Source organism: Chrysemys picta, chromosome 1 (genome assembly GCF_011386835.1).
Source record: "Chrysemys picta bellii isolate R12L10 chromosome 1, ASM1138683v2, whole genome shotgun sequence".
Lineage (NCBI taxonomy): Eukaryota > Metazoa > Chordata > Testudines > Emydidae > Chrysemys > Chrysemys picta.
In genome coordinates this window covers 147649662-147677204 of record NC_088791.1, presented here as the reverse complement: position 1 = coordinate 147677204, position 27543 = coordinate 147649662, and the positions used below count along the sequence as shown (strand labels likewise).

Below are 27543 nucleotides of genomic sequence, written 5' to 3'. Positions count from 1 at the left end.
TCCTTTATTTTCACTCACACTAGTCACCTCACACCAGACCTGTACCCTCTTAGAAGGCACAGTAAAGATGGGGTGCAAGCAGAAGGAGGGTACAAAGATAAGCTTAAAGACACCTTTGCACTTTGCTAATTCTGGCCTGCTCTAGGAACTGGTGCTTTGCATAGCTACCAATGGGCAGCTAGGAAAGCTGGAGTACAAAACACTCCAGTTACTCCCTTGAGCCGTCCTCAATCACCCCAGCATGCCCTGTGCTGGGAACTGCTCAGGAGGGTGCTGTGAGACTTCTCACGTTGGTCCTATGTTCATTCTGTACTTGGGGAATTACCAAGGGGGCTGTTCCACCCCTTTTACGCTCAGAGGAATATAAAAGTTTTCCGCCCCTGTTAAAGGTGGGGTGTCTGTATAACTGGTTCTCAGGATCTGTTGGTAGGCAGCTGCAGATTCTTGTGGTTTTTGGCCGGAATGAAGGGATTCTGCATAGATCTGAAGGAACAGGTTCAGCTCATTTTCCAAGTGTTGTTTGCTAGGATTTACAGCTGTAACACAGACAGATTTTCATTTCACAGTAAGCCCTTCATGTCTGTAAAATGGATACAGAAGTAGAAACTGGCAAACTTGGAAAAATTCTGGTTCGGTTCTGCTTTGAGCTCAAAATTGAAAGCAGGAAAACTGCTTTGTGAGGGAAATGATTCTTGCCTGTCTCCAAAGATAGGAGTATGAGGTCTTGCTCATATACAAGGGCTGTGAAATTAACTTAATTATTAACACAAATCAGTGACAGAGCTGAGATTATGGTCCACTGGATCACAGGCCAGTATGACCAAAACCACAGCCAAAACCAAAGAGTGTCTTGCAGTTGGTGCTTTGCCTGTGTACTGCCTAGAGTCATGCAGGGAGCAATGCAAAGCTGGAAGCATGCTCAGTGCATCTGGAATGTTTGGAGATTTTAGTAGCTGGTCTCTGACACCCTGCACTTAGCCTGTGCAAATGGCAATTTTCACAGGCTTATCCTCTGGCCAAATCTGGAAGACTTTTCATGGGGATAGAAAAAGATACTTCTGTGACTCCAGGGCTATCCCTTCGCCAAATTTTAAATACCAGCTCCAAAGCATGGAGGCACTACAGTTCTTCAAAGAAATGGAAAAAAAGTGTTAACATTGGCAAAGCTACCCTAACATCATTCTCAGAAATGGCGAAACCAATTTCACTGAAACTTAAAAAATCAGCCTGAGAAAAGTAGCAATCACTGAATTTTTTTTTGGCTAAGTCATAAACAGAGGAAAATGTTAGGCAATCACAATTATAGCCTACAGGCTTCCTCTCTCCCCCCCCCCCCCAATGGCATTATAAATACTATAGAAACTGCCGGAGGCAATTGTTGCAAATTAAAACACTTTACTGTAAAATCCCACCTTTTAAAACATTACCTGTTGGAGTATTATGATGAGCAGGAGTTATGCTGAAACTCTGGTGCCATAGAGGTATCTGGTGTTAAACTCTGTGCATAGAGGGGCTGGTGCAGTCTGTATCTTTGGCCAGCCATTGTGAGGAATACGAAGGCCTTTCAAAACACTTGAATTCCAAGTGACTAGTTGGACTGAGGAAGCCTTCCATGCCTGACATCCCAGCCTAGATACAGAGGGCTGTTCTGTTCTCTTGGGGATGTTATGGAGCCAGTGGCAGAGGGACTCCTGAATTGTAATGCACAAATGGGAGCAGTGATCCTGTTTTTTCTGCAGTATTTTCTGTACAAGTTCCCTCCAGATGTGGATTCCGTCATCATCAAGGTGGTATCTGAAACCGTCTATCCCTGTTCTGTTGTCTCCGTCCAGGAAATTGTGGTAAGTCTAGAGAGGGGGCTCTCAGCCTGCAATGGCAGATGATCTAGAGGGTAGGCTCTGGGTATTGGTATTCTACCTTCATCACCATATGTGATGTATTTCAACCCAGTAAAGATATGAAGCCTCAGGGGCCAGTACTGCAGAGTAACAATACAGGAGGAGCTTGAAGGGAGGCGAGGGGCCTGTGGAATGAATGGGAAAGGCCTAGCTGCTGAGTTCTAAGTAGCTCCTCAGGTGATATTTTTGCCAGTGTTAGTGAGGGTAGTGAGCAAGTTAATGATAATGCTCCCATCCCAAGATCTGAAGGTGCTTTTCCTTGCCTGGAAGGTAGGACAGTACCATTCTCTCTCCATTTTACAGATGGGTAAATGGAGGCACAGAGAGATGACTTGATCTTTCTATAGTCACACAGCGAGTGGGTGGCAGAACTGGGAGGGGACAGCAGAAATTCTGGCTCCCAGGCTTGTGAATAAGTCACAGGGCACCCCTATTTGTCCCTGCAGTGTCTTCTTTCCCCCCATTCTCTCTCTTCATCCCTCTCCCTCTCCCAACCTTCTTTGTTCACTGTTCCCTCTCTCTCTCTATTACCTGACTCTTTCTCCTCCCCTTTTCCTCTCCCCCCTCAATCTTTTCCCTGAATTCTTGTTCATACCCTCTGGTCCTCTCCCATTCACATCATGACTGCCTCCTGCAGGTGGAATTTGCTGTTGCTCAGAGCCAGGAAGCAGCAGTACTGGCCACCTATTTCTTCTCCCTTCCTGCCCTGCTATGCAGGATGGGGAGGCTCACTCAGAGTAAGGGAGCAGTGAATAGGGGAGGGAGAGGTGAAGGAAGCAGCCTTGAAACCCTGAGAGCCGCCTCTAATAGCTGGGAGGAGGCGATGAAGTGGAAACAACAATCTCGGCCTGCAGCCCTGCTCATGAGTGGCCTTTGAAATGAGACTGAGAGGGCGACAATGGGGGCAAACGTGTGACTGTCACTCTACATAGCAGGTACAGAAAGGGGAAACATGGAGCCATAGGGTCTGTCGTGAGGAGGTTGGGGATAACAGGAAAATGAGAACCAGGCCTAGACTCATAGTAGAGCAGCTTAGATTGCTATAACAAATGTCTTCTCCCCCTGCTTTATTGGGGCTTTCAACTGAGAGATTCAGAGTAAATGACCTGGAGTAAATAAGCTGCAGCTTTGTTTGAAGCTGGGACCTTGCTGAGAGAGACCAGCTGAGCCCTGGCCATGGCTGGTGTTCTCAGCACAGCTTTGCTAGCCCCTGAATGCTGCTGATGTTGCTGCCTGTGGGACTCCAGGCAGGGCTCCTCTAGTGCTCTTCATGAAGCCCTGATGTGGAGGTGAGGAGAAGATGACAAAGCCAACTCGAAGGCCCAAAGGAGTTTATTTTTATTAGGTTTAGGGAAGTTTTTTCCACACCAGGCCTATCGGGGAAAGCAAGTTTGTGCTGCTTCTGGCTCAGAAAATGCAGTTGGATTTTTCAATTATGTTTTTTTATTACTTCTGCCTGTTTTAGTGCCCTGTGTATGATCTGGACCACAATGTGGAGTTTAATGGTGTTTACCAGTCCATGACAAAGCAAGCTGCCATCACTGTACAGGTGAGACACTAATTTTGTCAGTGCTAATTTCCAGTGACTCTGTGTGCCTCCTCTCTGCTTAATCATTTCATCTGGTGCTCAAGATCAGGGGTTCTTGCGCTTTTGGATAGCATGACCCACATCTTAATACAAACGGGGAGCCAGTTTCAGAGAGACGGTGACTTGCCTCAAGCCACACAGCAGGTCAGTGGGAAAGCCAGTTTAGGAACAAGGAAGTCTCCCAAGTTCTAGATTTCCTTCTTATTTCTCTAAGAAATGACTGACTCCCTAGAATAGGCTGTGTGCTTGATCCAATATGCTGCTTTACCCATAAAAATAGGCCCCCTTTTTGCAATCTCAGCAGCAAGGCCACATACCAGAAATTCAGCCCAACTTCAGGCTTTTGAGCCTGCCAGCCACTGTCTCCAGGGTCTTCACGCTTCACCCTATGTGGGCTGGTAGGGAAACTCAGACCTGCCCTCTACACTGGGCTTCCTGTGACTGGCAGCTAGGCCTTCCTAACAGTAGGGTTGCCAGGCATCCAGTTTTCGACCGGAACGCCCAGTCGAAAATGGATCCTGGTGGCTCTGGTCAGCACCACTGATGGAGCCGTTAGAAGTCCAGTCAGCGGCGCAGTAGGGCTAAGGCAGGCTCCCTGCCTGCCCTGGCTCCACATGGTTCCCTGAAGTAGTTGGCATTTCCCTCCGGCTCCTAGCCGGAGGTGTGGCTATGGGGGCACTGCGCGCTGCCCCCACCCTGAGCACCAGCTCCACAGCTCCCATTGGCCAGGAACTGCTGCCAATGAGAGCTGCGGAGGCAGTGCCTGTGGACGGAGGCAGTGTGCAGAGCTGCCTGACTGCCTCTCCACCTAGGAGCCGCAGGGAAATGCCAGCCACTTCTGGGAGCCGCCTGAAGTAACTGACGCCCAGAGCCCACATCCTGAGCCCCCTCCCACACCCAAACTCCCTCCCGGAGCCTGCACCCCGTGTCCCCTCCCATACCCCAACCCCCGTCCCACCCCTGAGCTCCCTGCTGTGCCCAAACTCCCTCCCAGAACCCACACCCCCTCCTGCACTCTGAACTCCCAGCCCCACACCAGAGCCCACACCCCCAGCTGGAGCCCTCACCCACCCCGCACCCCTGCCCCAGCCCAGATCCCCCCCACCCTGAACCCCTCATTTCTGGCCCCACCCTGGAGCCAATACCCCCAGCCCAGAGCCCATACCTCCTCCCACACCTTATATCCCAGCCCAGAGCCCATTCCCACACTCTGAACCCCTCATTTCTGGCCCCACCCCAGAGCCCTCACCCCCTCTCACACCCCAACCCCCTGCCCAGTCCAGGGAAAAGTGAGGCTCAAACCAGGGTGTGTCTTTATTAGGGGTTTGCTCTAGTGCAGTGGTTTTCAACCTGTGGTCTGCGGATCCTTAGAGGTCTGCAGACTATGCCTAAACTTTCCAAAGGGATCTGCACCTTTATTCCAAATTTTGGGGGGCCCACAAGTGAAAAAAGGTTGAAAACCACTGACTAGTGTAAGTAGATCACTTTTTTTTTAAATTGATGTAGTTAGATCAGTGCAACTTTTCTAATATAGAGCAGGCATTTAACTACATTGAGTCCTTTAACTGGCATGGGAGAGGAGACTCCTCCTCTGCAGCCCTGTCCTCCCTCACTTTTCACAAGGTTCTCTCTTATTTGTTTCTGTGCAGAAGAAGGATTTCCCAGGCGAGCAGTTCTTTGTTGTATTTGTCATAAAGCCAGAGGACTATGCCTGCGGGGGCTCTGTGCCTTCCTCTATCAAGGGTAAGATGAACTAGGGGACTGGCACACTGCACCACTGGGGTGGGGAAGGGTAAACACCTTATGTTACTGTTTGTGGCCCTCCTGTGGAATGGCAATAGTGTACACCAAAGGGCGCCACTACAAGGAAGGGTCATTGAAACGAAGGCAAATGGGAGATCCCAGAGGAGGAGTCTGGGTAGAATGCAGCTTTGCAGACCCAGAGCTTCTTGCAAATCTTGTGGGGTGGATCCAGGAGCTGTAGCTGTACATAGGATCGGGTCAGCCCGTAGAGTTGAGATGACAGTTTGGAGGCAAGGAAGTGGTTCCTGTGATTGGTAATTACTAAGCTAATCCACTGTGGACATGGAAGAAAGTAGTAATTTAAAAAAAACAACTAAATATTGTTTTCAGCTGGTGATAGAACCTTCCCTGCCCCCCCTCCCCCAATTACATTGCTCTGTCAATGCACATGCAAGCCCTTAGAGAGATACTATGGATATGAACTAATAATAGTCATCCCATGCAGGCCAATGCCAACAGTGTGCTTGGCTCTGTAGAAGATGCAAAACTAAGGGCAGTGTGTGCCCCAAGAAGAAGAGAAAAGTAGAGAAAATAGAATGCACTGGGACACTAGAGGGGAAACATTTAGGTCTTGCTTTTACCCAGTAATTACGATAAGTGCACTTTTTGCAGGCATCTCGGAAGAAGTGGGCTTTTAGGGGGATTTGAATAATGAGAGGATAGTGGTTGGCAGGACAAGAAAGAGGTAACTCCATGCATCGGGGGAGTGTGGAAAAAGGCACAGAGGGTGAGAGTGGAGAAAGAAATGAATACCAATGACATCAGCCTCAAAACCCTGAAGAGGAGAGAGTATGAGAGAGGCTAATGCAAAAGGAGACGAGGTATAGGCCATGGTGGGATTGTGCAGCGCTTTGAGAGGGAGAACAAAACCTGGAAAGTTTAATTCTGTGAGCAAGAGGGGGCTGCCATGGTCTGAATGAGTGAGCCATTCAGAAGTAAATGTCAGATTGATAATCAAGCAGAGCTGGTTAAAACTTCATCCCCTCCTCCTCCCACCGTCCTTGCTTGAGGAGATAGTCCACATGGTCCTTCTCCAGAGGTATTCAATGGTACATGAACAGGAAGAGAAGAAGCAGGTGTTGCATGTGAGCCAGGGTTGGGAATTGACAGGATGGGTGGTGAAATAGGAGAGAGGGGCTTGCAATGTTCAGTGAAATGATGGGGTGGCCAGAGAGAGGAGCTTAGTGAAGCTACAATGCAGGGAGAGGACTTGTTGGGCAGAGGGCCAGTTAGCCCAGGATCAAAGGTCAAATGAGGGCCAGGAGACTAAGTGGTTGGCAGGGATCTCTATTTCAAATTTGAAGTAATCAAGAGTGAGGGTGGGGGAGGGAGAGGAGGTGGTGTTGCCAGAGAGGAGGAGGAAGTAGAGGTGAGCCATGGATTTGACAAGATGTAGGTGAGAAGAAGAGCAGGCCTTGTGGGAGCAGGAGAGGGGAGAGACATGAGGCGTTCCCTGGAGGAGGAACAAGGTGACCATATGATGAGAGACGACGTACACTCTGTGGGTGTGGTATACAGACTGTGGCTGATTTGGAGTGATGACAGGCCTGGCAGGGGGAAATGTATTTTAAATATGTTGCACTCCTACCCTCGCCCTGTAGCCCGAACAAGGTTTATGTTCATTTTCTGATTCATTTACATTTTCTTAGCTCCTGTCCGTTGCTCTAAGCCAGTGGTTCTCAAACTATTGTACTGGTGACCCCCTTTCACATAGCAAGCCTCTGAGTGTGCCCCCCCCTTATAAATGAAAAACACTTTTTATCTATTTAACACCATTATAAATGCTGAAGGCAAAGCGGGGTTTAGGGTGGAGACTGACAGCTCGCGACCCCCCATGTACTAACCTCGTGACTCCCTGCGGGGTCCCGACCCCCAGTTTGAGAACCCCTGCTCTAAGCTCTGTGCAGTATTTCAGATCCACAGGACACATATTAAACTGGCATAAAGCCAACCAGCCATAATGACGGTAACCTCTGCATCGAATCCACAATTCCATGCACCCATCAACCCATCCTCTCACTGTGAGGAATTTTCACACTACTTTGAGAAGTGTGACTGTAACCAATGGGCTGCTCAAGTTCACCAGGCTTTCCCCCACCTGGAGCAGGGTGTGCGGATGCTTGTGTGTGACTCTCTGCAGTATTTTATGGTTTGCACAGCTCCGTCCATCATGAAGTATTTTACACATAGCATTGCCACTGAAATGCACCCACCACTGTAGTGGGGGGTGGCACCTAACCCACACACAGCATTCTGCACAACAGTTCTGGAGGGAGGCAGGAGAAGTTTGTCTAAGGATACAGGGCAAGTCTTGCGGTGTGAGATCTTTAACAAGGGAGCACCCTTGATCACCTCTCTATGGATGTCAAAGTCTCCAGGTGCGTTCCACAGCTTTGCAGCCTGATCGCAGACTGAGAGCGAAATCCCATAGATTATAAGGAGGAGTGTGATGATGAAATACACTTTGGGCTCAGCCAACTGAAACCTCAGCAGCATCACAGTTTTCTAGCGTAAAGATGTAGGGTAGAGCAAGAGTCATGAGAAGACTTTTCCAGACATGCCTGTGGCTTCACCACAAATGGTGACATGTGGCTGTTCACCATACGGTTGTGCCAGGATTCTAGCCTCATGCAAATGGAAATGCGTACATCTGAGAACAGTGCAGGGTCTTGGCTACTTCTCAGGTGAACGAGTCCCAGCCGTGTTAAATAATGTGTTTCTGATCCAGTGCCCCTTGCTCCTTACAGGAAAGGGCAACCACACCTGGAACTTACAACGAACGAAGAGCCTTCAAGTGACCATTGCACCCTCTATTAAAGGTTAATGTCTCTCTGACGTATGGTCCAGAATTGCTGGGCAGCTCCAAGGTGTTCCACTCTCAGCTTCTCTTATCAGGAGGTGTGGTAGGGGCTAGGACAGGGGCACTCGGTGTGTGGGAGCTCCCAACTAATTCAGTCCCAGCAGGAGGCACAGCAAGGACTGGTATGGGGTGTCATCTGAGGGAATGTTCTTAACTATTCCAGCACCAGCCTTTTCCGGCAGGGAGGAAATGCTGGCTAGGAGGGGCATGGTGGCGCTTGCAGTGACTGGAGTCCATGCAGACTGGGGCACTGGCAGTGGGAGACTCACCAGCTATTTCAGTCGCAGTCTCTACCAGCAGGAGGTGCTATAGGGAGCAGGCCAGGGATGCTAGCTGTGAGGGGACTGTTTTCCTGTAAGCTGACCCTCCTCCTGTTCCTCCTTCCCCAGAGTCTGACTACGTGCAAGCCATGCTCTTCAGCTTCCTGAGCTTCCTCTCCTTCTACCTGGGCTCACTGATCGTCGCCTTTGTGCACTACGTCAGGTGGGTGAAGCCGATGGACAGTGACGACCTTCAGGCTACGCCTGTGGCTTTTTCTTCCTCAGCTGAAACGCCTCACCCCTCAGTGAGCCAGGCGTCCGAGCCCAGCAGGCCAAGGGAGTTCCTGGCCACCCAATGGGCCCTTCTGTGAGGGAGGAATGGGGGCGTTTGGCACCCTGTGCCCCAGCCCTCAGGGAGAAAGGAAAGTGTCAGGGCACTAGAGAGATACCAGGCATCTGCTGCATGTGTGTCCATCGGTACTTACTCTGCCTGCACTCCCTTATGGGGCAAAGAAGAAACATGACATAACCAGGACAGAGCAGAGGCCTCCAGAGCACCAGAGAGGCAAGGAACCTGTTAAATTGCCAAGCCAAGCCCCGCTCACAGTGCAGCAATGCCTTGATTCCCCACTCCCCCGAGCTCCTGCCCTGCACTGAGGGGAGAGACCTGCCATTGAGATGGTACCAGATGCTTCCTCCTGCTGCAGGTTGTTGTTGGAGAAAGGCCAAAGCTTCCTGCAGCCTTCCTCAGCCAACCCAACGGTGGCTTTTTCCTCCCCTTTTTCTGCTGCTTGCTGGCTGTGGGATCAGAAGCTGTGGGCTACATGTCCTTGGCGTGGCTAGCGTGTACTCTCATCCCTGCCCACCCCTGCAGCCCTCGGGGGCGAGTGAGGCAGCAGGAGGGGTGTTGCTACCCTGCAGGAGCTCCCAGCAGCGAGATTCCTTGTGCCAGTTGCCCTAGCAGCACGTGGCATGATTGTAAAGCGGTGCTGGACAAGGAACCCCAGTGTGTCAGCAGTTACGCAAGCTGCCGGCTAAGGCAATGATTCAAGTGAAGCGTATCTTCTGTTCCAGGACATAAGGGCTCAGCAGGGAGGAATCTTCTTCCCCACCCCATGCCAAGCATTGCACAATTGGCCAGGTGCATTGTGGGTTGGTTATATCTTCCTCTCAAGTACCAGGTGCTGGCCACCGCCAGAAAATAGGATGAGCTCTCTGGATCCTCTCCAGTAACTTCCATGAACGCTACCTCCTGTGTACTATACTGATTCAGATCCCTTGCAAGCCATGTGGATTCCAGAGTGTGGGAAGCTGGGCTGTGGAAAGCAGATAGGTGGGTTTTCCCAGTACACAGGACATAGGGTAGGGTGCCGTATTAGATCGCATCACTGGTCATACCTCTGACTGTGGCCAGTAGCTGATGCATCAGCGGAAAGTGAACCCTTTTCTCGATTGGATCTGTCTGTTAGGCATTGCTGGAAGTGGAGATCTAGATAGCAGGAGACTGGGGTTTGCATTTCCCAGCCCTGAACAGTTATTTGTTTTCTAAAGCATTGCGCAGTGCTGCTATCTTGCTTTTGAGATGTTACTGTGGCTGAAGTCTGGAGTGTTTGTTGAGTTTTCAGGAGTACTGTCTGTGCTTGTTTTCAGGGTTCAGAGGAAGACTTCAGCTGGGAGATACAGTCCTGATGATGGTAAGCATCTCATAAACTGTGCTACAACGTCAAGGGGTAGAGAATGCTGCGACGCTCTCTGCCTGTGCAGAACAGCAGCTTTTCCCTGTTACCTTCAGTGAATTTCAAACCTCTCCTTGTCCACTCACCCCAAGGTCTTTTGTTAACTGTGCATTTTAGTGCTGGAGTTCCCTACTGAGCTATATAACCCTGCTCTGGACAAACCAGTTCTAGGGAAGTTAATTTCTCATGAGACACACAAAGGGCATTCCATCCATGGGGCTAATGCCGGGGAAGGAGTGGTGCACTTAGTGCTGTTTGTGATGGTTTTGCGAGGCAGACGCTTGTCTGCTACGAACAGGGCTATATCCATTGAACAATATCCATTTTAAACAGAGGAATCTAGAGTGGGCAGGAGCTCTATTGATTTGTGTTTTACAGATTTGGATTATTAAAATGCACAAAACACAGATTAAGGTTCATAACTCCCTGGCCGAGTCACCTGTCTAAGCAAGTATATTCAGTTGCTCATAGTAGCCACAGGAATGTTTCTTTTGGACTGAAATGTGTCCTGCCCAATCTAAGCTTTGGGGCTTTTTTTTTTTTTTTTAAAAGGCAGGGTTTATAGAGTTCAAGGAGCAAATGACTAATTCAGTTAGCACAGCGTCATCGCTTGTGGTGTTTACTTTGATATTACGTCTTGTTTACTTTACACGGCACCCACATTTCAACATGCTCCAGATTTGTATGTTGTAAAAGCATGACTGCATCGTAGAGGTCATTAAGGGAAGCTGGTGGTTTTGGCAGGTGGGGTAGGGTAGGCTGACCAGATAGCAAGTATGGAAAATCAGGACACTTTTTATGGGGAGGGGGGAGAGGAGGGTATAGTTGCATATATAAGACAAAGCCCCTAATATTGGGAGGTTTGATTGCTCTAGCATAGGGGGCAGTTGGGGTTTCTGGTTCCTGGAGAGGTATGGGAGGCTATGTCTGAATGTTTAGTGCCTAGGAGGAAGTTGAAGATTTAGTCACAGGGGAGAATGCATCTCCTTCCTTTCATCTCCACCCCTAGGAGGGGAGAAGAATTACATTTTGACAGTGGGAGGAGCTTGAATACCTGGCTTCCCACCCCAGCAACCACCTACCCCACTTTCTCCTGCTGTAATATTTACCACTGGCTAAGCACAGTCATGTAACTGGAAGTTTTTTATACTAGAATGAAATATAGTAAACAACAATGTAAATTGGCATTATTAGGGATTTGAATTAATTATTAGATGAATGGGGGTGATTCACTTCTCAGAGTTCCGGCTGATGGCTGACTGCATGCAGCATTGCTTTAACTCTGGTCCTAAGTGGGAGGCTGGAGGTCCCAAGTTCTCAGCCTGGCTCTTCCACTGACTCACTGCGTGGCTTTGGGCAAGTCACTTCATCTCTTTGTGTGTTTACCTATCTAGGTCTCCTTGTGCCTCTCAGGGCTGTGTCATAGTTAGTGTCTGCACAGCACTGTGAACACTTTAAAATGCTACATGCATGTTAAGTATTCCTATCCCTTCCTCCCTCCATCTGGAATGTTCTGCCCCCGGCTCAGCTCCCCTCTCTGGCCCTCTGTCATTCAGAATACCCAGCCCCTCCTGGCCTGCCCTCCGTTGCCCCCACCCCTTGGAATTTCCCATGATTCTCTTTTGACCTGCTCCTTTCTCTTGCTCCTCAGAATACACCCCACTCCTCTTTCTTTCCCTCCCTCTGGAATAGCCCTTGCCCATCAATCTCCCCCCCTGAGAATGCCACGTATCCCTGTTCACACTCCTTGTCTCTCCTGTCACCCCTCTTTCCTCCCCATTTCTTGAATATCCTGCTACCCTGTCTGTGTCCTTTTTCCCCTTTCCCTTGTGTTCTACAATGCCTTCCTTCTGAGCTGCGCTTTATCCTTGGGCCCCTCCCTTCCCCTCCTCCCTCTCAGACTTTGTTGAAGGAGAAGAGAGCTGGAGGAACCAGTTGTTCTATCCTGCCACAAAGTGCACCACACCCAACAAAGCAAACGCTTCCTCACAGAGCAAACTGGCATCTCCAGAACTGACTTACATCTGCTCCAGGAAGTGGGGCTGAAATAGGTAGGTGAATTTAAAGCAGCGCTGTCTGCTTCTCTCTCTCCTGCCTGGAGGTGTCCCAGTCTGTCCCACTCTCACAAAGACTCGCTGCCTTGTACACACAGTATCAGTTCCCACTTTCCACGTCTAGTTGATGGTAAGTTCAAATCACAGTCTAAACTTAGAGAGGAGTGACCCCGTGTGACTGAGGAGAGACTTCCTCAAGAGACCAGGAGCCACAAAAGATGACTGCTCAAAAAGTGATGAGGACAAACTGCTCCCATCTGTGGAGAAAGGGTGGCATCTCGCTAGGTAGCAGATCAGGAATGGACAGGGGATCAACCCCCAAATGCAGTGCCTAGCCGTATCCTGGACAGGATTGTACCTACCTGTGACAAATACTGTAGCAGCCTGTTTCTTTAACACTCTGGCAATCATGCTATTATAATAACTTGTCATGCCAGTCAAGTGTCATTGAGTATGCAACCCTGCACACATGTACACCATGCAGTATTCCAGGGGTTCTCAAACTGGAGGTTGAGACCCCTCAGGGGGTCACGAGGTTATTACATGGGGGGTCACGAGCTGTCAACCTCCACCCCAAACCCCGCTTTGCATCCAGCATTTATAACGGGGTTAAATATATAAAAAAGTGTTTTTAATTTATAAGGGGAGGGGTCATACTCAGAGGCTTGCTATGTGAAAGGGGTCACCAGTACAAAAGTTTGAGAACTACTGCTTCATGCCATCTGTGCTGCATGGTCCATTTCAGAAATTCATCCAAGTTGGACTATGTTCCATTAGCAATAACAAAATAAAGGAGAAAATGACAGTGCCAGCTCCCAGCCACAGCTTAATGGACAAAAGGTAGTGTGTTAGTGGAGAGTAATGAAGTGGGTCCTGGGAAAGCGAGATCTTTTGATGGTGTAGCGCCTGGGAGGCCCTGGCTCTCTATGTCAGTCTCCGTTAGAAATCATGGAAACAAGTAGCCAGAAGTGAGCATGCTTTTTTTTTTTTAATCTCCTTCCGCTGAAGCCTTAGGGATAGCCACAACTGGAGATGGGACATTGGGCAGAGTGGTATGCCCTGAGGTAGCACCAAGCATTCTGTCTGTCTCTCTCTCTCAGGGGCTGGGCTGGCTGGTTCTTGCTCACATACTCAGGGTCTAACTGGTCCCCTATGTGAAGTCAGGATGGAATTTCCCCCCAGGTCAGATTGGCAGGGACATTTTTGCCTTCCTCTGCAGTGTGTGGGGGGTCACTTGCCAGGGTTGTCTGGGTATATCTCATTTGATCATTTCTCTGCCATTGCAGGCGCCTCGGGTGCTGGTGCACCTCGGTCCCTCCTATTCTCTGGCCCATAGTAGTCTAGTCTTCTGTGGGTGGTTGTACTTTGATCTCATTTCAGGTGTTAGGTTTAGTGGGTAGGAGCTGGGTGGTGTTGGTGGCCTGTGACATACGGGAGGTCACACTACATCATCTGGTGGTCATGTTCCCTCCTGACATTAAACTCTATGACTCTAGAACATGTTTCAGGCCCTCATATACTATGGTAGAAAAACCTAGCTAGGTTTTCAAGAAGACGTCCCGCACCTAGACTTGCAAGTACAAGGAGCAATAGCCCCTTGCCGCCCCTATCAACCTGAAGACAGGCCATGTGCCTGTAAATCTAGTAAAGGTATCTGGAGAGAACCTAGTGACTCTGTATTAGGATAAAATGTATCCGCTTTGCACACTGGTAGTCCAAAGGATGGGTGTGATTGGCTGACTGGACTCATTCAGTTTAACTTTGCTGTGTGTAAATTGGTGCTGCAGCCCATGTGTGGCTTCACTGGGTCATTTCAGCTGTATAATGTGTATCCAAATGAGATGAGTGAGGGGCGAAAAAAGCTCACAATCTAGGCTTGTACTTGTCACTGCTCCTTCATGATTTAGAGCCTCACAGATTTTCTTGCTTATGTTTTCCTCTGCCCCTTGCTAATATTGGCAGTCTTGGGTCGTCCCTCCCTTCGCTTGCTGGCCAGCTTTGATAATTGTGATGAACTGGGAATGTTCTTGATGTGTTCTTTGAATGCTGAGTGGGGAGTGTTGGCCTGGGAAGGTTGCAAGGGAGTTTTGCTGGGACTGTCTGCATTGGGGATGGGAGACTTTCCTTGAGGAAAAGTGGGCTGTAGTCCACGAAAGCTTATGCTATAATAAATTTGTTAGTCTCTAAGGTGCCACAAGTACTCCTGTTCTTTTTGCGGATACAGACTAACACGGCTGCTACTCTGAAACCTTTCCTTGAGGGAGGATACCTGAGCACGTAACATGAGAACCCAGGAAGGGGGTTGGAGGCCAGGTGACACCTCTGCCAGGGAAACTGGACAAAGGCTGGGGGAGGAGCCGGGGAGAGGCTGAGTGAGACGCTGGAGAGAGTTTCAGTTTGGAGCTGGCTGGGGAAATGGAGGGGAGCCCAGATGGGGCTCTGGCCTCCCTGCCCCCCTCCCCCTCCAAGAGGGACCTAACTGAGGGGGCCTGTTGTCTGTACCTGCAAGACCTGTCTGGACAGTGTTCCTGTCATCTAAATAAACCTTCTGTTTTGCTGTCTGAGAGTCATGGTGAATCGCAGGAATCCGGGGGTGCAGGGCCTTGTCTCCCCTACACTCCATGACAATAATGTGTTTCAGGAAGACCTGGAGAGCGAAGTCAGATGAGGCTGTTATCTGAAGGGCAGCTCTCCCTGCCTCAACTCAGCGTCTGTGAGTGGATTCTGAGTCTTAGGAGGCTGTCCCAGTGCTAGTGATGGGAGACAGTTGCCATCTTTGCTGGGAGCAGCCTTGCTTTCACCTAATGTGGCTAAAAGAACATGGAGGGCTGAGGGCGTGTGTGGCTTTTCCAGTGACAGTCATGGGAATTAGCTGCCATTTTGGGTAAGGGCAAAACGTTGTGAGACTGAAGGCAGAAATTCTCGATTGCCATTGAGAACACCCCAAATCTCATGAGACTCATGGGAAAATTGCAGGAGTTGGCAATGCTGGAGTATGGAGGGAACAGGGGAGTGGCCATGGGGTTTGCCACACTTCTGATTGGGGTTGAGTGGAATGAAGGGCAGGGGTTTGTGGTTTATGATGCATCCTCTGCGGGGGGAAGGGGGCAGGGGGAGAGAAGGGGGCTATGGTTTATCATGTGTCCTGTGGGCAGGGAAGGAGGCCTGTGTTTCACAGTAAATAGGACAGGGGTGTAGGGTGGGTTGGGGGCTCCTCTTCGCACTGGGGAGCCTCCTTCATCAAGTCTCTCTCTTTTTTTAAGATGGGGTCTGAGCAGATCAAAGGCTCTTTGTTTGTATCTGTTGCAGGATCCGGGACTGTGGCTACCTCACATCCCATCACGACTGGCACCCCCGAGGGAAGCAGCTACGGAGCTATTGGTACAGAACACTCTGGAACTTGAGCATCAGGCACCTCCTGGCACCTGGGCTGCCTGGGCAGCTGCTTCTGGGGGAAGGAGCCAGTCTGGTAGAAGGCCCCCACCTCTGCCATGGCCCCAAGATGTCTTATTGTCTGCAGAGGAGTCTCTGCCCCACTGGCTGCCTGCTGATTTGGAGACTGGGGCCACATAACCCCACTGCTTGTGGGGAAGGGGAGGAGCACAGAGCAATGAGTGGGCTGTGGGGAAGGAGTCCATGGCTTTAGGCAGCTCCTCTTCCCTCAGGGTGGTTTTCCCTGTTTTTTTGTTGTTTTTTTTGCCGCCATCAAGGCCACAGGGAGCTGGGCTGTAAGTTCCCTCCTGCTGAGCCTGCCCATGCTCCTCTGGAAGGGAAAGTGCTAACCAAATGCCATACTGCTCTCTCTGAGAATGCCCCGGCTCTGCAGCTCTGGGACCAAGACATAGGGGCCTGGGTCTCCTGCATGGTGGCAGAGATTAGGTCCAGGGGGTCTAGAAGCCTGAGGGTTTTGAACCGATGTTAGGGAAGAGAGTGGCTCTGTTTTCACGCAGCAGTGTGGAATTTTTAATTCCTGCTCCGGGTGCTCAATGTGATTGCTACCCTGGCTCATTCCTGCACTAAGGACACACTCTAGCCCTTAAAGTGGTACCTGGATTCCAGCCAGCAGATGTGTGAAATCTGCTGGGAAAGAAAGTCAGAACCAGGTGCTTATCTGATGCAGGGAATAACATGAGGGTTTGGGAAGTGGAGTAGAGTCAGGGCTTTCTTCTGGGATATATTCTGACCCAGATCTAACTCCAGATCCATGACGAAAGACTCCCTGCTCAAGTAGGGTTTTTTTTCTGCCCTTAAGAGTATCTGGACAATTTAGAAGGGCCACTTAAGACTCTCAAACAAGTGAGCGAGCTGACATCACTCTCCCCTGCCTCTTCAACCACCACAATCCGCATGCTCAATCCACACTGCTGCCCTGAGCCTACATGGGCAAAGAGCTGGCACACAACCTGGGCTAACACAACACAAGATACAGGTGAGGCCAACTGGTCCCCAAGCTGGTGATGCTGTGTATGGGACCATTCATGTTTCCATCTGCTTCAGGAAACACGCAGGGACTGGGGGCTGACTCTCTCTCCTTGTTGGAGGATTTAATTGTCTTCTCTCTTTTTTGTTTTAAAACTTCTTTTAGAAAAGCTTGACATGTAAACTCTATCTGCAGGGCAGTACTCAGAGGCCACTGCTAACACCAGACAGAATGCCGCAGCCTTTACTGGCTAGTACATCTCAGATTCATGATCTCACAGGGGCCCGGCTAGTTAGAAATACGAACATTATGGAAATGAAAGAGAGAGAGCAGGAAAATGCTAGGAACAGCAGAGGGGTGGACTATGAGCGTGCAGTGCTGAGTGTTCCTGTAGCCTAGATCAGAATTTTGTGGGATTTCCCAGGTAGCGCAACAACCATCTACCAACCTATTCCTTGGTCTGTGTATGCTGCGTTCCTCCATCAGAAGCTCTTGGTATGGTGAACACTCCCTTGTTTCTGTGTACAGAGGGATTTACCCTTTACCGTGAACCCTTCCTTCCTCATTTCCAGATGAGTCAAGCTCCAGCGGCGGCCGGCAGTTATCGTCCCCGGAGCGTGGGCCCCCACATGGTTCTGACACAGACAGCTCTGTGGAGGAGGAGAGCGATTTTGACACCATGCCCGAAATTGAAAGCGATAAGAATGTCATCCGCACTAAGGTCTGGCTGGTTCTGAGCACTGCGTGGTGGGGTCAGCTCCGTGATTCCAGCCATTATTGCTGGTCACCATCTCTCTTTTTAACTCTGCTCTTTCAAGGGTAGATTAATGGCCTTCATCAGATTAATGTATTTAATAATCCTCCAATGCCCAGAAAGTTTTCCCAGAGCACTGATAGAAAACCAGTGCTATCAAAGGCTAAAATGAACAGCATGGTTTAGGAAACTGGAGAGGTGCTGCTTTGGTGAAGGATGGTGCAACCTAGAAGGCTGGAAAACAAATGAAGGGGCTGAAGTGATGGTGGAAGAAAGCAAGCAGCTGGTGGTGGATACTGAGACCTTAGGAGAGCCATAGGCATAGAGAATGGGGATGGGGAACACCAACAGGGGATGCAGAAAAGACAAGGAGCCAAGTGACTGATACCTTGGATCAAAAACCTATGTACCATCTCTTCTTGTCCCCAGTACTTACGATTGGTCAAATTAATCTCTGGGGCAACTCTCTGAGTACATCCATTGTTACAGCAAGGACGAATTGACCCATGATCTGTCTCCATACAGAACTTGGTTTGAATGGTGTCTTACTGGAAAGTAATTCTACTAATAGCATTTTTTAAAGTTCTTTGTTTTGTCATCTTAGTTCCAGAGAGAATTTCTGAACTTTTATTTGGGGCTGTTCTGGGCTTTCTTCCTCAGAGAATCGCAAGAGTTACTGTAGGGAAAGGATAAGCTTTACCCATCCACTTGGATCATCCGAATGCATTCAGGCTTTCTAAAGGTTTCCTTCTCCTTCATGAATTCTCCTTTTCTCTCCCCTGTATTGTGTTATATTGCAGATGTTCCTCTATCTGTCAGACTTGTCCAGAAAGGATCGGCGAATCGTCAGCAAAAAGTACAAAATTTATTTCTGGTAAGTAGAGGACAGACAGATGAGCTCCAGTCCCTAAATCTGGGCCCAGTCTTCAAATGTGGGCCTTTAAATTGAGTTCCCGGATCCCTCATTTGGGGGCCCACTTAGAGGCACACACACACTTTTTAGGAACCACTCTAAGCTTCCGGCTATAGTACTGGTCGCTCGGATGTATATGTACACATTTGGAGTGTGTGGTGTGCTTGGGCATGTGCACATGTATTTAGGAGTGAACACAAGGGCTTGGGACCATCTGTATGCATGGACTGCTGAGCACATTCATGCTGCGTATGAGACCTTTCATCTGTGCTTCATTGCATCACACCAGATTTCACCTACTAGCATAAGTACACCTCTACCTCAATAGAACGCTGTCCTCGGGAGCCAAAAAATCTTATCACCTTATAGGTGAAACCACGTTATATTGAACTTGCTTTGATCCACCGGAGTGCGCAGCCCCGACCCCCAGAGCACTGCTTTACTGCGTTATATCCGAATTCGTGTTCTATCGGGTCGCGTTATATCGAGGTAGCGGTGTATTTGACTGTGGCCCAGACCCTGCAGCTCCACGTGCCTAACTGTCTGCCAATCGCCATTTATGCCCACCCCTAATACCTGAAACCTATATATATATTAAAGGGCTGTTGGCTGGGGGTTAGTTGAACAGCAGCAGAGGAGCTGGCTTGGTGAGAGGGCAGCGTGACTATTGGCTGCAGTGCATGCTTTGATGTTGAGAGATGTGGTATGAAACACTTTCTGTCGATGAGTTACGCCTCAGCTGCAGGGCTGGGGAAGGGGTTGGTTAAGAGCCCTGGGAGAATATGTACCATGAGGTCAGGCACTATCTCAGTGAGCATTGTGGGTCTTCATCCTGAATGCTTTAAAGGGGTACAGAGCAACCACTTGCCTACATGCCTCTGTGGAAAATAGCCGTGTGACAGCTTTGGCTCCCGCCATTGCCTTGCACCCGGGAATCTCTGTTATTCCTCCTGCTCCTCTGGGAGGTAGGTGTATTGTTATCTCCATTTTACACATGGGGGTTACACAGCAAGCCAGGGGTAGATCTGGGGAAAGAACACAGGAGTTCTGACTCCCAGTCCACTGCTCTCCCCACCAGACACCACACTCCCCTTAAAGGGAAAGAGCCCGTGAGAGGCTGGGGGAAACTGGGTGGAAGACCCATAAGTAGAACTCAGACTCTGTTCTCGTGCATGCGGATGGCTGGGTTGCTGTGGTAACTGCTGCACTCTCCCTCTGCAGGAACATCATCACAATCGCCGTGTTCTATGCACTGCCTGTGATCCAGCTGGTCATCACATACCAAACGGTGAGTGCTCCCTGGCTTTGCCCTCGGCTTGACCCTCTGCTGTTCTTCACCTAATGCTCTCTGAGGTTCAGCAATGCAGGTAACCCCAGAATCAAGCACTGTCTGGGTCAGGGGCTGAATGCTTCTAACTGCTGTCATTTGCGACCCCCCATAGTGCTTCCTGCATCTAGCCAGTTCAAATCCATTGCGAGCTCCTGGCAGAACATCCATCTCCTGGCGGGGCACCTGAAATGCCACACTCGGGTGTCAGTATTGCAAATGGTGAACTCGGCAAGTCTTCCAGCCCCACCAGCATGAGCCTCTGGTTGGTTGGTTTGCTTTGAGGGGGATGGAGATCCCTGTTATGGGCCAAATCCTGTTTGTATCAGTCCTTACTCAGGGACTGTATTATCTTAGCTGGCCCGCACCATGACATTTGAGTGCCTCCCAATGCTATCAAGTGCCCACACAAATCTATGTCTCTCTCTCCCTGTTCCTCTCAGCATTCTCGCATGCACTTTCTCTCTCTCTCTCTCTCTCTCATGGGCAGCACATGAGCCTCCCCTTTGGGGAGGCTAGGCCCACAGCCCCGCCACTACCCACCATCTATTGGCGCTCCAAGCCACCCCCACCACCCAGTGGCATAGCCAGGTTTTAAGAGCAGGGGGAGCAAACATAAAAAAGGCGCCCCCCCTTGGCTCCTCCTCTGGCCACGGCCCCCTTGGCTCCTCCTCCGGCTGCTCCGCGCCCACCCAGCTCCTCTCCCATGCCCCCCCATCTCCTCCCTCCTGCCATTGTCCCTGGCCAGCCCTTCCCCCGCCCCTCTGCTGCCGGTGCCCGCCGGGCCGGGACTCTCAGCTCGGCAGGCTGAGCAGCAAGCGGCTACCCACTTGCCCGAGCCCGGCTGCGCTCCTTGCCCCTGCTCTGGCAACCGGGCTGTTGCCGCACTGAGCCCAGCCAAACGGAGCCTTTCCCTCAAGGCTGCTACCGAGGCGCCCAGCCTCCTCCCCCCTCGCCGCTTCTCCCACCGGCCCGGCCCCTCTATTGCCGGGCGGCACGCGCCCAGCCCATCCCCGCTGCCGCACATGCTCCCCCCGGTCCGAACGGGCCCAGCAGCACAGCCTGTCCCCTGCTCTCTAGCTGGCCATCTGGCGTGCTCCTCCGGACGTGCCCGCCGCCCCCTCCCCCCCCATGACTCCTCCGGCCGTGCTGCCCTTCAGAGAGGAGCAGGCCCCACCCGCTGGCGCCATATAAGGTAACCCCTAAGGCTCCGCTTTTGAAAAATGTGCTGAGGGGAAGCGGCTGCTTCCCCTGCACCCCACTAGCTACGCTACTGCCGCCACCCCTGGTGGCCGGAGGAGTCACTAGCTGGCCCCAGCGCTGAGTCACCTGCCGGCCCCAGCTGCCTGCTGGCCACCAGCCGGAGCTGAGCTCCTGCCGGCTTGGTGGAGTGTGGGCGGGACCAGGGCTTGGCTTAGGGGAGGCTTAACCTCCTCTGGCCTATTATACCTGCCGCCCACGCTCACTCTCTCTCTGTGGTATTGTGGAATTGGTGAGAAAAGTGTGTTTTTCACTGAGGTTCATTGTCACCATCCTGACATGTTCCAGGAGCCAGTTCCACCTTCGTTGGCCAATCACTGAGAAAGCTCCATCTCTTGTGCACGTGTGAGCCTTGGTCTTGAGGCTGACCATTCCTTTGTTCCAGTGATTGGGCAAAGCAGTTCTGGTTCACTCCCGCAAGTATATTTTTGAGGCACTATTGTCTGGATCCAGACACAAGGCAGTAACTCTAAATACAGCCGTACCTGTGTCCAAACTTATCTGCCACATGGCCCAAAGCGCATAAACCAGGCAAATTAAAAACAATAAAGGAAAGTAAATGCTATAGACTGGAAGCCTGGATTCAGCAGATGGCCCCTGAGGCCCTGTCTGATGCATGGGCTGGCAGCTGAAACTGGGCTAGTGAGGGATGGAAACCCTTGGGAAGCTCCCCCCTGTGGTCAGAAAGGCGCAGACATGTCTGTGCTACAGCCCTGGCTCTTTAAAATTCATCCTGTGTTTCTTTAAAAGAAGACACACGTCCAGCAGGACAAGAGGGGTTTTCAAGAGCCAGGCCTGTGTGTTTGTTGGAAGTGCCTTGAATTCTATCTCAAGGCTTCAGTGTGACAGGGACGCTCAGTCCATGATGCGTGTCTGTTAACTGTGAGTGGATTGTGACAGGCAGTTTTCTGGGCACAACACTGGGCTAGGTTGCAGCCAGTGGTGGTTGGATACTGCTATGAAATGCTAATTCTATGCTGATCAGGTTCACTTTGCCCTCCTCCTCAGCTTGTGCACACTGCACTTCACCCCAGCTCTAACACCAGTTCCCCTTCCACTCTGCAGGTGGTGAATGTAACTGGTAACCAGGATATCTGCTACTATAACTTCCTCTGTGCTCATCCTCTGGGGGTCTTGAGGTGAGTGAACCCTTTGTATCCATTCGCCGGCTGACTCACTTAGACTTAAGATTCATCCTCGTGGTGGTGCATGCTGGAAGGCCATTGCCTTTCTTTAATACCCCTTCAGAGGGGGTCAGGGAAGGCAAGATTTTGTACCTGCCAAGCTTATAAAGTCAGTGTGAGGTCACCATACATTCAGGGATGGGACTGGAGCCTCTCTGTGCAGTTGCTGGGGTGGCTTTCCACTGAGTTATATGAGAGAGACACCCAGGGAAAATGTAGCGTGGGGCACCCAGGCAAACCCACCAAATTGCAGCTAAGTTCATTTTTCAGACCTTTTCACAGGCACGCAAGTGAGCAGCGACTGTACGAAGGAGTACGGGTCAGACCTTTCATCCAGAGAAACGATCCATTTCAAACAGCAGTGCAGAGGGGCTCTGAGCCTTAGGAGTCCAGCATTGAGCCAGGCTGAATCTGCTGTATCTGGGTGTTGCCGCATGCGCAGCATGTAAAATCAACCCGTTTGTAGAGCTCTGCCGAAGCCTTTGACTGCTGGGGGGCGGGAGCCTTCGCCCTGCCGAACCAAACCTTTCCACTGGCCTTTTACCTTTAGCTTAGTTTAATGTGGCCTGTGTCGTGCAGGGGAGCAGAGCAGGGGATCACAATGGGCTTTTCTGGCATTAAGATCAATGAATTTACTGCTGGGGTGGATCACCTTGGGTGTGGGACGATGTCCTCTGGGATGTTTAAAGTATGTAATTCTCGCCCCACAAATCCCTTCACTCTCGGGGGAATCCTCTTCCCTGCAGCGCTTTCAACAATGTCCTGAGCAACGTGGGCCACGTGCTGCTGGGCTTCCTCTTCCTGCTGATCGTGTTGCGCAGAGACATTCTCCACCGCCAGTCACTGGAAGCCAAAGACACCTACACGCTGGTATGGAATGTGCCCCCGCTCAGCCTCGGCAGGGGAGGAGGCTCTCTGCCTCTGGAGCGAGCCCTGTGACTGGACTCCTCGCTGGGTCTGCATGGGCAGAGGACAGTGAGCCCCTCGCCGGGGGGCAGCTGCATTCTGAGGCGCGCGCCGGTGCTGTGCTCGGTGTAGCTGTGCGTGCCGCATGGGTACTGCTGTGGTGAAATGTTACCGCCTTTCAGGCGGCTGCCATGGCTACCAACATCCGAGCTGGGCCCTCCAAGGAAGGAGAGGGGGTAGAGCCATTGGGCAGGAGCCTGTTCTAGTTAGCGCCGCTTTGGATTTGTAATGTGGCCATCACTGCATGGCGTCCGGGTGCCAAACACGTCACTCCATGGAGCATTAATGCAGCATGAATGAGAGCCTGCTCTCGGCCCTGCCAAAGGGACTGAGGAGTTCTGAGCAATCAGCTTTGGATGGAGAACCTCCCCTGTTTACCACAGGGTATTTTTTATTTTTTTTAGAAGTTCAGAACGTCCCCTGAGAAGAGCACAAAGCCACAGGGGGAGACTCGAACCTCTCCGCTCCTTTGTAAGGAGGTGGAGACTAGGGTTACCATATTTTGTGCCTCCAAATGGAGGACACTCCACGGCCCCCGGCCCCGCCCCCAGCCCCACCTACACCCCCGCCCAACCCCGCCCCCTCTCCAAAGTCTCCGCCCCCTCCCCTGCTTCCCGCGAATATTTGATTCGCGGGAAGCCTGAAGCAGGTAAGGGGGGTGTGGGGGGAGGAGGCGCGGCCCAGGCTGGCCCCCCGGCGTTTCCAGCCTGGGTCAGCTCGGGCCCTGGGGTGCCGGCCACGGCCGACCACCCCCGGCCCGCCCAGCACTGCCGGCCCCCGGCGGCCTGGCGCACCCCCCGGCTCCCGGCCCCGCGGGCCCGGCTCCCCGCGGGCCCAGCTGACCGGCTCCCCGCGGGCCCGGCTGACCCGGCTCCCCGCGGGCCCGGCTCCCCGCGGGCCCGGCTCCCCGCGGGCCCAGCCGGCCCGGCTCCCCGCGGGCCCGGCTGACCCGGCTCCCCGCCGGCCCGGCTCCCCGCGGGCCCGGCTGACCCGGCTCCCCGCCGGCCCGGCTGGCCCGGCTCCCCGCCGGCCCGGCTGACCCGGCTCCCCGGCTGACCGGCTGGCCCGGCTCCCCGCGGGCCCGGCTGACCCGGCTCCCCGGCTGACCGGCTCCCCGCGGGCCCGGCTGACCCGGCTCCCCACCGGCCCGGCTCCCCGCCGGCCCGGCTCCCCGCCGGCCCGGCTGACCGGCTCCCCGCGGGCCCGGCTGACCTCCCGATTTTCCCGGACATGCCCGGCTTTTGGGGATTTCCCCCCGGACGGGGATTTGAGCCCCCAAAAGCCGGACATGTCCGGGAAAATCCGGACGTATGGTAACCCTAGTGGAGACAAGTCCATTTTACTCCACAGGAACTTGGCTGGCTCTGCTTGAGCTACACTGAACAGGAAGCTTTTTTTTTAACCATAGATCTAGGAACCTGTAATCTTCCAGCCAGTGCTTAATTTGTACCCAGGCTGAGCCCCGGCACCTCTAAGCTTGCTGCTTCAGTTATGAATGTTAAAAAAAAATTGCTTGAGGCCTAGCATCTCTTTCCTTACAAATTAAGCACTGCTTCCAGCTCTGGTCTTATCAGATCTCAGCAAAGAGGTGTTGTGTCTGCCCAGTATGTGTATGGGTAACATTAGAGGCTGTAAGTACTGCCAGCAATGGCATTGATGCTTCAGTAGGTGGCGCTGTTCCTCCGATTCCATTCTAAACAAGTACCCCGGTATGGTGTAGGGCAGGGGTTTTTAAACTGGGGGTCAGGACCCTTCAGGGGGTCACGAGGTTATTACCTGGGGGGTCCACGAGCTGTCAGCTCCCACCCCAGAGCCTGTTTTGAATCCAGCATTTATGTATTAAATATATTTAAAAGTGTTTTTAATTTATAAGGGGGGGTCGCACTCAGAGGCTTGCTAGGTGAAAGGGGTCATCAGTACAAAAGTTTGAGAATCACTGGTGTAGGGGATCTGTGTTCCTGGACTTTCAAAGGAGACCTAAACTGGGTCCTGGCAAAGATCTCTTCTCAGAAGGGCTGGGGGCTCAATTCCCCACTGCCTTGCACCTGTCTTCTCATTTGCATCTGTGGAAAACGGGTGTAAAGTGCTACTTGTCTGACGTGATCGTGCCTCATACCATGGTGTGCTCCGTTTGCCCAGGTGTAAATCCCCACACAAGGGGCAGGGGAGTGGGGAATCTGGGCTGGGGTTTTTCAGTATCAGGATACTGACAAATTCTCCCGTGGTCAACTGCATTCTGCCCCCTCAACCGTCCCTGCAGTTCCATTTGGCTGGATCTCAGACTGCTAAGCAGCCTGGCAGTGTGCTGCCATAGACACCCCAAAGGTGGCTACCCTTCATTGGAGTGTGAGTGTGTGTAAAATGTAGTTTGAGCTCCATAGGAATGTAAACTCTGATTAGGGAGGATCTGACACTATGTCCCTTGTGTTCTCTTCCCTCTTCCTCTTCCAGGAATATGGAATCCCCAAACACTTTGGTCTCTTCTATGCCATGGGCATTGCTTTGATGATGGAAGGGGTTCTCAGTGCTTGTTACCATGTCTGCCCCAACTATTCTAATTTCCAGTTTGGTAAGTGGAGAACCCCAGCCAATAGAGAAACTTATGGGGAAGGAGGGCTCAGGTTTCACCCATTCAGGTTTGAAGCAGATCAGCCAAGTGGAACTTTGGCATCCCCCGGGATGCTAGGCCTGCAGACCTCTTCGGAGCTTGCCCACTTGTTGGGTGTGCAGGGACCAGTTAGTGAATGATGTGTTTTTTGTACTCCAGTTGATGATACACTGTCTAGGTGACTGTGCTAGCACTCTGCTGGCAAGAATCATGATTCCCCTCAATTCTGGCACTCAGCATTCAAAGGTAGCATAGACAAGGCCTAAATTGTTTGCCTCTGAGGCCCTGACAGCTCCTGATTACCTCCCAGAAGAGTCAGTGGCCCATGTATCTAACATGTGGACCTCAGCCCCACCTGGCTGGAAACTGTCTCCCTGTAGGTCAGTTTGTCTGTTCCCAGCAATAATCCCATGTGGCCTGTGTTGCACTGGCGTGTTCCAAGCACTTAATTCTCATTCTGCATTGGTTCACAGCACCCGGGGAGCTCACAGTGCAAATTGGAGAACGGCCAGAGCAAATTGACAGAGCTCCAGGGCGCTATACCTGCCAGCCAAGGGTCTGGCCCATGGGCTCGGCCCTAATTTACAGACACTCTCTGAAAAGCCATCCCAGTCCCCATGGCAGTGAGTAAGGAAAAACCCTGTCTTCATTCTCTCTGTTCTCTTCCTTTCACAGACACCTCCTTCATGTACATGATTGCAGGACTCTGCATGCTCAAGCTGTACCAGACCCGCCACCCTGACATCAATGCCAGTGCTTACTCTGCTTACGCCTCCTTCGCCGGGGTCATTTGCCTGGCTGTCGTCGGAGTGGTATGGCTCTCTCCTACCCACCCTGCTCTCCAGGAAGGAGAAGCACTGACCCAATGGAGAAAAAGTACAGGGGGAGGGGTGCATAGGGTAGTGGGGCCTGCAAAGCCTGCTGGCCCCTGGGTGAGTATGACCAATACCGCAGGGCCTTAGCTCTCATTTTATCTTTGAGAAGTCATGGAAGACAGGAGAGATTCCAGAAGACTGGAAAAGGGCAAATATAGTACCAATCTATCAAAAGGGAAATAAGGACAACCTGGGGAATTACAGAGCAATCAGCTTAACTTCTGTACCCGGAAAGACAATGGAGCAAATAATTAAACCATCAATTTGCAAACATCTAGAAGATAATAAGGTGATAAGTAACAGCCAGCATGGATTTGTCAAGAACAAATCATGTCAAACCAACCAGCTTTCTTTGACAGGGTAACAAGCCTTGTGGATAGGGGGGAAGCGGTAGATGTGGTATATCTTGACTTTAGTAAAGCTTTTGATACTGTCTCACATGACCTTCTCATAAACAAATTAGCGAAATTCAATCTAGATGGAGCTACTATAAGGTGGGTGCAAAACTGGTTGGGAAAACATTCCCAGAGAGTAGTTATCAGTGGTTCACAGTCATGCTGGAAGGGCATAATGAGTGGGGTCCCACAGGGATCAATTCTGGGTTCGGTTCTGTTCAATATCTTCATCAATGATTTAGATAATGGCATACAGAGTACACTTATCAAGTTTGTGGACGATATCAAGCTGGAAGGGGTTGCAAGTGCTCTGGAGGATGGGATTAAAATTCAAAATGATCTGGACAAACTGGAGAAATGGTCTGAAGTAAATAGGATGAAATTCAATAAGGACAAATGCAAAGTCCTCCATTTAGGAAGGAACAATTAGTTGCACACATACAAAATGGGAAATGACTGCCTAGGAAGGAGTACTACGGAAAGCGATCTGGGGGTCATAGTGGACCATAAGCTAAATATGAGTCAACAGTGTAACTCTGCTGCAAAAAAAAGTGAACATCATTCTGTCATGTATTAGCAGGAGTGTTGTAAGCAAGACACGAGAAGTCATTCTTCTGCTCTGCTCCGCGCTGATTAGGCCTC

The 27543-nt window shown here is 51.3% G+C and overlaps 1 protein-coding gene across 4 annotated transcripts in view; it reads left to right on the top strand.

Moving 5' to 3' along the window:
* The window catches only part of SIDT1 (SID1 transmembrane family member 1), a 90619-nt gene that overhangs the window by 48982 nt on the left and 14094 nt on the right, over window positions 1-27543 (top strand). For 3 of the 4 annotated variants that reach the window (XM_065586581.1, XM_065586591.1, XM_065586607.1), the window contains exons 5-19: window positions 1740-1841; window positions 3364-3447; window positions 5136-5229; window positions 8037-8108; window positions 8539-8632; window positions 10060-10103; window positions 15509-15580; window positions 16452-16628; window positions 17192-17340; window positions 18174-18247; window positions 19508-19574; window positions 21939-22012; window positions 22804-22927; window positions 25475-25592; window positions 26307-26443. In XM_065586581.1, coding sequence (XP_065442653.1) covers window positions 1740-1841; window positions 3364-3447; window positions 5136-5229; window positions 8037-8108; window positions 8539-8632; window positions 10060-10103; window positions 15509-15580; window positions 16452-16628; window positions 17192-17340; window positions 18174-18247; window positions 19508-19574; window positions 21939-22012; window positions 22804-22927; window positions 25475-25592; window positions 26307-26443 — 1482 coding nt within the window. The remainder of the gene's footprint in view (window positions 1-1739; window positions 1842-3363; window positions 3448-5135; window positions 5230-8036; window positions 8109-8538; window positions 8633-10059; window positions 10104-15508; window positions 15581-16451; window positions 16629-17191; window positions 17341-18173; window positions 18248-19507; window positions 19575-21938; window positions 22013-22803; window positions 22928-25474; window positions 25593-26306; window positions 26444-27543) is intronic. The other variant, XM_024109740.3, reaches the window with a different exon arrangement.